A 10,714-nucleotide genomic window follows, 5' to 3' on the forward strand; every position below is an offset into this window, starting at 1 on the left:
CTCGTCAAAATATACTTATGCATATATGCAAAACTGCGGAGACAAAAACAAAATATAGAAAACTTCACAAACACAAAAAAATAAATCGGGCGCAAAAGGTAAAAACCCTAAACAATTACACAAACAAAAAAAAAACGAAACAAGCAAAGTGCGAGAACGATGCTGAAGTAAAATAATATCCAGTGCAGCGGTAGAAGTGCAGTGACACAAAAAAAAAATAAATACATAAAAAAACATACTTATATAAAGAACAAAAAATCATAAACATCCATATATTCACACATACAATGTAATATATATTAGTGAGCAGACAAATATGTGAACAGAGTGGAGAGAAACAAAAACAAAGTGCAACAGCAAACAGTTCCAAAAAAACAAAAATAAAACACACAAACCGGGCGCGAAACCACCAAAATAAAAATATTATAAATACAACATACGGGTGCAGAATTTAAAAACATAAACTTATATACAAACAACAATACCCACATCAAGCCAGGCAGCTGGAAGACCGAGGAAGAAGAAAAGCGGAATTGACAAGAAAAGGGGCATACAAAAGGGGCAAAAGGTACACACATTTTACGTTATACCCTACAAAAACCAAGTGAGCGTATTCAGTTCATATAAACTTAATTTATATCGCATATATATAAAAACGATCAGGATGACGAGAAAAGTTGAAAACCGGGTAATTGTCTGTCTGTCCGTCCATACAAGCTGTAACTTAATTAAAAATTGAGATATCTTGACGACACTTGGTTTGCCGGTTTCTTGCAAAAACAAATTATGAGTTCGTAAGTGGGAGAAATGGGACCAAATTGGGTATGGCCTTGACCTCTAATAAGTTAAATGTAAATATCTCTCGATTCGAAGCAAGGCGTTCAAGGTGTACGGACATGTATATTAATTCACTCCGTATATTCAGATTGTGCAAAAAGTAACCAATCAATAATTATAAAATAAAATTAAACCATCAATAAAAATCAGTGCATTCCTTAAATGCCTACTTCAGCTTTGTCGAGGCAACAAAAACAACGCCTGGCAAACAAAGGTAACGGCTATGATGGGTCATCGCATCGATCAGCCGAAATGAAAATTAAGCAAGCGCAGTCAGCAGAAGCAGCAGTAATCAACAATCGGGCAACAACAAATGCGCCAACAGCAGACACTATGCAAGTACCAGATGTTGCAAACATTCTTAAGTAAAAAATGAGTGTATTGAATATTTGTTTATGGAATGCTAACGGTGTTAACCAACATAAATTGGAACTTATTAGATTTCTGGATGAAAATAATATTGATGTAATGCTTTTGTTAAAAACTCATCTTACGAACAAAAACAATTTTTTTATACCGGGGCTTAGAATATATGTTACAAATCACTCAGATGGAAAACCGCATGGAGGAACAGCAGTGTTGGTTAGAAAACGGTTAAATCACCACGCATTAGAATCTTATGAACACAGCGCAATTACAAGCAACAACAATATCACTAAAAAATCGGGGTTGTAACCTTAACCTAATGGCTATATACTGTCCACTTCGTTTTAAAATTACAGAAAGCGAATTTAAAGACTTCTTTGGAACACTAGGCCATAGATTTCTAGCAGGTGAAGATTACAATGCAAAACATACGTGTTGGGGCTCACGACTAATTAATCCGGAAGGACAACTGTATCACACTATTATAAATAGGCACAATATCTCCTGGTGAGTCGACATATTGGCCTAGTGATCGTAAAAAAATACCAGATTTAATGGATTTTGCTGTAATCAAAAATATATATAAATCGCACATAACAGCTGATCTATCTTCTGATCACTCTTCTGTACTAATAAAGATATGTGAACAACCCATAGTCGTTGATCCAAAAGTGGGTCTAACATCTTATAAAACGAATTGGCTAAAATATAAAAAATATGTGAGTAGCCACATTAATGTTGAGTACAAAATAGATACAGGAAGAGATATTGACGAAAGCATAAGAGAATTCAATGATATAATAACTAATGCAGTTGTCTTGCAACACCGAACAAAAACTATAAGCCGCTTGGTCCCAGAAAAATCACTAACAGAAAAATAGAAAGCTTGTAAATGAAAAAGGCGTGCAAGGCGTGAATGGCAGATATATCGTTCCCCTTCCACTCAGATTCAATTGAAATCTGCTGCACGTAAATTAAAAAAAGCGCTTAAACGTGAGGAAGAATTCAATACCGAAATGTATATAAAGAAGCTGTGTCCGAATTCAAGCAAGGAAAGTTCCCTTTGGAAAGCCTAAAAGTCCAGGAAGCCACCAACCAACTTCAACATGCCTATACGAGCCTTGGGTGGAAACTGGGCTCGAAGTGACGAGGAAAAGGCAAATTGCTTTGCAAATCACCTAGAAAAGGTATTTCAACCAAATTGCCAAAGAATAACTTTAAGTTGACAACCTTGCCCAATACCGCAAACGAGTCGCATTTATTTATTAGGATTTCTACTTCTGAAGTTACTAGAATAATCAAAGAACTTAACCCAAAAAATTCACCAGGACATGATAATATTACCCCAAAAATGCTAATTGAGTTACCAAATACTGCTGTAGAAGTGCTCTCTTTGCTCTTCAATGCAATTCTTAATCTCGGATACTATCCTAATTCATAGAAAAAGTCGCAGATTATCTTGATAGATAAACCTGGGAAAGACTAATCAGTATTTTACCCTGTCTTTCTAAAATATTTGAAAAAGTGTTACTATCAAATACGACTCCTTTCCTCCACGAAAATAATATAATACCAACGCACCAATTCGGGTTTCGTGAAAAACATACCACGATAGAGCAAGCAAATAGAATTACTAACGAAATAAGAAAAGCATTTGAGCACAGAGAGTACTGTTCAGCTATATATATTTCTAGACGTGGCTCAGGCACTTGATAAGGTGTGGCATGAAGGCCTTTTATATAAGATTAAAAACATTCTACCTTTAGAATTGTATAAAACATTGGAGTCTTATGTAAAAAGTAGACAATTTATGCTAAAAGTGGGAGATTTCATATCTGATGAACGACAGATAAGGGCTGGTGTATCACAGGACAGTGTTTTAGGCCCAACTCTATACATCATATATACAGCAAATCTTCCAACAGCTAATAATGTATTAACATCAACTTTTGCAGATGACACAGCTTAAGTGGGCCGTAACAAATGCCACATAATAGTATAAGGAATATATATTATAATAACTCCTACCCCGCTCACTTCCATATAACGGTATTGTTCAAAATTACTAAAAGTGGAATAAATCAATAACTAATTGCGCCAGAGACTTTAAAATTTATCTGCGTAATGGTGTGAGAATGCTTTATGGGAGCCGCTGTGAAAATTGGACGACGGACGTGGCACCGCCCACTTTTGGGTGAAATCACATCTCGGGCCCCATCCCACCGATTTCAACTAAACTTTGCACACTGTATGTTCTTATATTCCCATCTTACAGTATGAAAATGGGCGAAATTGGTCTACAACCACAATTTTAAATTCAATTTGATTCTTTCATCTTATAGTACACAAATTAAGAACTAATTATAATAACGGAATAAAATTTCGCACCCTATAATTCCTAAAAGTATGCCGCTTTATTATCAAAAATTGCCCAAATCCAAACCAAACTGTCCAAGCCTCTAGGTATCGAATATGGGGACCCCAGTACCTTTAGTTGACTTTTGACATAAAATATCGGTCAATGCGGGAGATATGCAATAGAAATTCCGAGAGAATCCTTTCCTGACAATATTGGTTTTGTGTATCAAAATTTGGTTAAATCTTGTTCTTCTATTTTTGGGGAAACCGAAGCAATTAGAAATGCCTTTTTCCGGCCGACTGTTGCTGTTGGGTACCTGTTGGCAAGAGTTATTCTGCGTTAGATTTCGAGGCTGACATTTTTTATTTGTTGCGAAATTATGTACGACTTCGAAGTTATGACTGTCAACAGCTACGTGGGAGCGTAGTCGTGAGTGCGACGACTATTTGTTTGATGACAAGATATATTTTGTCTTCCCCTCGTTCACTACAGGACCCATTTGTTTCGCTTTCTTATACAGTCTGGAGCAAGCAGAACTAACGGCGCGGAAGCTGATGCCAATGATATCAATATCACATGCATCCCTGAATTCTGCTACAATAAATTTTTAGCGCATATTGAAATAAATATTGATATTATTAATTTTGTTTTAGAAATTTTTAGGTTAATTTACAGAAACACTGTGTCACAGATAATTTTTTCAAACATTTTTCCAAGTTCAATTCTTAATAAATTGTATTTTCTATTGGTTTATTTCCAACCACTGGCGACGTTACTATTTAATAAAAATACAATTATAATACACATATGTATGTATATAAGCAAAGCACTCGCTACTTGGCACTCACGTCACTGTTGACAGTCATAACTTTGAAGTTATAGATAGTTTCGTATATTAACGAACCACCAACAACGTCAGCCTGGAAATTAAACGCAGGATAACTCTTGCCAACAGGTGCTACTTCGAATTGGGTAGGCAATTGAGAAATACTCTCCCCTCTCCTCTCTCGACGAACAAAAACCAAACTCTATAAGTCACTCATAATTCTCGTCCTGCTATATGGTGCAGAGGCTTGGACGATGACATCAACAGATGAATTGACATTGCGAGTTTTCGAGAGAAAAGTTCTGCGAAAGATTTACGGCCCTTTGCGCGTTGGCCACGGCGAATATCGCATTCGATGGAACGATGAGCTTTATGAGATATATGATGACATTGACATAGTTCAGCGAATTAAAAGACAGCGGCCATGGTGGCTAGGTCATGTTATCCGAAAAGACGAAAACACTCCAGCTCTGACAGTAGTCGACACTGTACCCGCCAGGGGGAAGCAGAGGAAGAGAAAGACCTCCACTCCGTTGAAAGGACCAAGTGGAGAAGGACCTGGCTACGCTACGACTGGCGCGCTGTTGTTAACTCGGCTATAATCGCGTAAGCGGTGTCTACGCCAGTTAAGAAGAAGAAGATATATGTATGCATGACTGTATTTATATTTTCTAAAAGTATTTGTGTTTGACTACTGTAATTTGTTATGAAAACTTAGGTTACAATATGGATTGTTTGCTGCTAACGCAGGTAGTTTTTGACATGTAACAATATTTCAGTTGAATACAACAACTTGCCGAAATATGGAACGAATGTATGCAAATACAACAAATGAATTTGAGTTCATCTGGCATCCGATTTACAAAAACATTTGGCCACGAGAATGAATTAGAAACGCATTTCAACTAAACAAACCAAATTATAACACATTTAATGCCAATATTTATATACAAGTACATATACCGTTATCTAAGTAGATCTTGTTGAATTTTTTCCATATTTATTAGCTAATGTGAGCAAGTAACAAACGTCTTATTGCCAGCCGCGTAAAAAGCATAGAGTTTTCTTTTGCCCCTATTGCGGTTTTCATCCCAACTGCATTTCAGTCGAAGTTTAAAAGTTCGGTATTGCCAACTTCAACTCAATTATTCAAAAAAAATTGCGGTTGAAGTATGATCGAACTTCAACTTTTTTGGTATGCTTAATAGCAATTGAAGTTTATTTATATACTAGTCAACCCCACTCGTACAGAGTTGAAAACCGCAATACCAAAAAAGTTGAAGTTCGACCATACTTCAACCGCAACATTCGTGCAGTGAAATACAAAAAAATATTAAAGAAAAATGGAGGACGGGTAAAATAACTATTTTAATTAATGTTAAATTAATTTTAATTAATATTTTTGTTATACATTTTTAGAAAAAATAAAGTTACAACAAAAAAGCAATTCGAAAAATTGGTGGAGTTAATGGAGAAGTTTCCAGAAGTAGGAAGAGGAAAGCCACAATTTGGAAACAATAAATTCAAATTGAGATGCAGCGCTTCAAATTGCTAAATTAAAATCTTCGCAAAGATTTTAATTTTTTTTGGTTATTTAAGACAAAAAGTAATATTTTTTTTATTTTATTTTTAATAATTCTGGAATGAAGTGATATTTTATATTTTTGTACCATAGTTTAAGTTTACCTTAAACAAGAAAAAACGTTAACTTCGGTTGCACCGAAGCTAAATACCCTTCACAGGTGCATTTCTGTTAGTAACTATGTGTTCAGTTTGTATGGAAGCTATATGATATAGTTAACTGATCTGAACAATTTCCTCGGAGATTACATTGTTGCCTTAGAAAATAACATATATCAAGTTTCGTGAATATATCTTGTCAAATGTGAAGGTTGTCCATACAAGAACTTGATTCCGATCGTTCAGTTTGTATGGCAGCTATAGGCTATAGTTAACCGATCTGAACAATTTCCTCGCAGATTACATTGTTGCCTTAGAAAATAACATATATCAAGTTTCGTGAATATATCTTGTCAAATGTGAAAGTTGTCCATACAAGAACTTGATACCGATCGTTCAGTTTGTATGGCAGCTATATGCTATAGTTAACCGATCTGAACAATTTCTTCGCAGATTACATTGTTGCCTTAGAAAATAACATATACCAAATTTCGTGAATATATCTAGTCAAATGTGAAAGTTTTCCATATAAGAACTTGTTTCCGATCGTTCAGTTTGTATGGCAGCTATATGCTATAGTTAACCGATTTGATAAATTTCTTCGGAGATTACATTGTTGCCTTAGAAAATAACATATATCAAGTTTCGTGAATATATCTTGTCAAATGTGAAAGTTGTCCATACAAGAACTTGATTCCGATCGTTCAGTTTGTATGGTAGCTATACGCTATAGTCAACCGATCTGATCAATTTCTTCGGAGATTACATTGTTGCCTTAGAAAATAATCTGTACCAAATTTCGTGAATATATCTTGACAAATATGAAAGTTTTCCCTACAAGAACTTGATTCCGATCGTTCAGTTTGTATGGCAGCTATATGTTATAGTGGCCCGATATCGGCCGTTCCGACAAATGAGCAGCTTCTTGAAGAGAAAATGACGTTTGCAAAATTTCAAAACGATATCTTAAAAACTGAGAGACTAGTTCGTATATATACAGACAGACGGACAGACGGACAGACTGACGGACATGGCTAAATCGACTCAGCTCGACATACTGATCATTTATATATATACCTTATAGGGTCTCCGACGATTCCTTCTGGGTGTTACAAACTTCGTGACAAACTTAATATACCCTGTTCAGGGTGTAAAAATGAAGTGATATTGTTATTTAATGAATTAATTTAAATAAAATTTAAATATATGCCTGAATAAATAGCACATTAGAAATAATAAATGAAATTTAATATTTTAATTGTTTAGAGGGAAGTCATAATATTATTGCGAATTATTCGAGCCGTATCCTCTTCTTCTCTTTCTATGTCCAAAATATCATTGGTCATTGTAGTATGTGAAGTAGATGGTATTTCTTCCGGAGATTCCACTTGAGAGTGTTGGCAAATATTGTGCAATGCGCAACAAGCATTCACAATTTGCGTAGCCTTTTCGGGAGTGTAATGTAAACCTCGTACAGATAAAAGACAACGAAATCTACTCTTGAGTACACCAATTGTCCGCTCTACAATATTCCGGGCCTTTGAGTGTACTGTATTGTAGCGTGCTTGGGGAGAAGAAGCTTCCGCCAAGCGATAAGGCGTCATTAAAAATTTGTGCAGAGGATAGCCAGCGTCGCCTAAGAAATTACATTACTCTAATTATTTAGCAATAAATACGATCAAGTCTTACCCAAGATCCAAGTGTTATTCTGTATGTTGTTCTGTAAATGCACTTTCAAATCGCTAACATTGAAAACAAAAGAGTCATGATTTGCGCCTGCATGCCTAGCATCCACATACCGAATAGACATTTTATAATCACAAAGCTAAAAATTTTAAGAAATTATACCATTTTGTTTCTAATATAATTCAGATTTTATACATACAATCATCACGTTTAAACTGTAGTAGCCCTTTCTGTTAAGATAAAGATGTTGCACTTCTTTTCTTGGTGAAATTATGCGAACATGAGTTCCGTCGATGCAACCAACTACTCCCGGAAAGCACTTTTTGAATAAAATGAAACTTTTGAAGCGTTTTGCTTCTCCTCAGTCATTTTAATCCATTGGGCACAATACGTTGTTCAATTATATTTAGAACCTCTTTAATTACTAAAGATATCGTAGGTTGCGCCAACCCAATGTTAAAATCATTTCCACTGCATTTTTGATAACCACCGTCAGCAAGGAAACGCAGAGTTGCGCATAATTTTAATATAGGAGGTATGGCCGTTCCTCGCACACGTTTGTGGAAATGTTCCTTCATCTCATTCAGTAAAAAACAAAATGCTTCTTTATTTAATCGAAAATAACTTATGAATCTGCAACAAACATTATTAAAAAGCAATTCAATTGTGAAAAAACTATGGCCTACTTTGCATTTGGAAGCTCCAATGGATTTGAGTGATCGCGAAGGCTTTTTCGTATACGTAGCACATCAATTTTGCCACCAGTATTTTCGTCATTGTAATATAAATCAAAACTTATATCCATTTTTTATTTATTGTTTATTATATATGTTTATTCACTTTTTCGCGAGCGACAACTGAATTCAATTGTTTAAATATGTCGTTTACAAAATTTTAGCTGTTTCACTATCTGTAAAATTTCCCTTTCTTAGGTTGGCAACGCCAATCATACTTCGACTGAACTTAGTTGAAGTTCGCAATACCGAAAAAGACTTTGGTTGATCTGAAGTTGAGTTGCCTTAGCATCAATTCGACCAAGTCGGGTTGAAAACCGCAATAGGGGCATTTATCTCAAAAAAATTACTTAACAAGATGGCGGTTGGTGTAATCTTGTATTATATCATTCTTGAAATTGAACCACCACAATAAAAACGAGTGTCACTCATTGGGAAAAAATGTCCAGTCTGCTTTCAGATGTCGAAACGACCAGGTTAAAGCCGCACGAAATACGGCGGCGAAGAACTGCCAAGGTGCATGCATCAGCTTCTTTGCAAAATGTGGTCGGATCAAAGCATGCCCATTGTTTGGAACCTAAGTGTGCTTTGACCAATCCACAAAAAGGGGGACCCTACAATCTGCGCCAATTACCATGGGATAAGCCTCCTTAATATCAATATCGTATATAAGATCTTATCGAGTGTGCAAGGCTGAAACCCACTATCAACGAAATGATTGGACCTTATCAGCGTAGTTTTTGACTTGGAAAATATACTATCAACCAAACTTTCCCTACACACACTACCCCTTCGTCCATTTTAAAGCCTTCTTCTTCGATCCATTGCTGGAGAAAGTATTACGAGCTGCAAAGCTAAATATAAAAGTGTAAAGCTGCTGGCGTATGCCGATGATATTGATATCATTGGTCTCAACAACTGCGCCGTTAGTACTGCTTTCTCCATACTGGGTAAGGAAGCGAAACGTATGGCTCTGCTTGGGTACGAGGATAACACCAATTATCCCCTATCATCAAATTAACAGTACTTGCATTCGCGACTTGGCTCGCACGTCACTGTTGACAGTCATAGATTTAGGCTATCGTCAACGCTGAATAACTCGTGCTTACAGGTGTTACTTCGGACGGAGTAGGCAATTTAGAAGTAAAGTCCTTTCTCGACGAAGAAAGGCCAAAATCTATAAGTCACTCATTATTCCCGTCCTGGTGTATGGTGCAGAAGCATGAACGATGACAACATCTGATGAGTCAACGTTTCGAGTTTTCGAGACGTGGATACCGCAGTCGATGGGACGATAAGCTGTACGAAATATACGGCGAAGACTACATCCTGTCTCGATCCCACATCAGTTTCGACTTAACCATGTGACGCACTATGTTATCTGGCGTCACTGGCTGAGTAAAAATAACCCCTAATACGTATTTGGTGGAGCCATTTGGATAAGTAAATATAATAAAAAAGCTCAAGTAAGTGTGAGGTATTCTATGTAAATAAAGGATCAATTTGAAGTTCGGATAACTGTCTATCCATCTGACCGTCTGTCTCTAAAAACGATAACTTGAAAAAAATTAAGATATCTTGTAAAACTTCCTACTGCCACGCCCACCTACCACAATTAAACGAAAAATTATAATTTGCCACAATTAAGCACTAAATTTAGATGCATGACTGTAATTTGATTCAGGGAATCGCGGGACACCTGTTGGTAAAAAGTTATACATATGTATATGCATCCTGTCAATACCTCCCTTCGCCCCCTATATACGTAATGGAATGGTTGCCATGCCCATAAAACAAAACTTATAAAATGACATAAATAAGCTCTACAATAGGATATAAAACTGTTATTTAGTACAACGAATCGTATAAGGTAGGGGCATACGTGGTTTGGAATATTTTGAAAAGTGCACGTGATTAATAAATTTGAGATATACACTCAGTCCTTTTTTTACGCGATTTTTGGTTCTGCCACTAATCGCGTAAAAAAAAATCGCGTAAAAATGGTTAGTTTTCCAATATTAAATGACGAATTGGTTCCGAATATAAAAAATATCGCGTATAACAAAATATACGCGCAAAAAAATATCCAAAAACAATACAATAAGTTTCAAATTTCAGACATGATTTATTCATTCATAACAAAATAAAAAATACAAAACAAAAACCATATATAAAAGAGAAGAAAATAGAAAATAGGTAGATTTATTGAAAAAAGCGTTGAATGCT

General features: G+C 35.8%; 1 protein-coding gene across 1 annotated transcript; it reads right to left on the reverse strand.

The window, feature by feature from the left end:
- Positions 1–7,330: 7,330 nt before the first annotated feature.
- Positions 7,331–8,068, reverse strand: LOC120780729 (putative nuclease HARBI1). The gene is made up of 3 exons (XM_040112988.1): positions 7,954–8,068; positions 7,758–7,893; positions 7,331–7,704 (listed from the first exon to the last, which is right to left on the reverse strand). The coding sequence occupies exons 1-3, from the start codon at positions 7,957–7,959 to the stop codon at positions 7,331–7,333; spliced, it is 516 nt and encodes a 171-aa protein (XP_039968922.1). The 5' UTR covers positions 7,960–8,068.
- Between the last annotated feature and the right edge of the window lie 2,646 nt (positions 8,069–10,714).

The sequence above is a fragment of the Bactrocera tryoni genome, unplaced genomic scaffold (assembly GCF_016617805.1).
Source record: "Bactrocera tryoni isolate S06 unplaced genomic scaffold, CSIRO_BtryS06_freeze2 scaffold_25, whole genome shotgun sequence".
NCBI classification, from domain to species: domain Eukaryota; kingdom Metazoa; phylum Arthropoda; class Insecta; order Diptera; family Tephritidae; genus Bactrocera; species Bactrocera tryoni.

Excerpts from the sequence above, each read along its gene's own strand:
- LOC120780729 (XM_040112988.1), bottom strand. Across the intron at positions 7,705-7,757 it reads GAATAACACTTGGATCTTGG|GCGACGCTGGCTATCCTCTG; the intron begins GTAAGACTTGAT and ends GTAATTTCTTAG.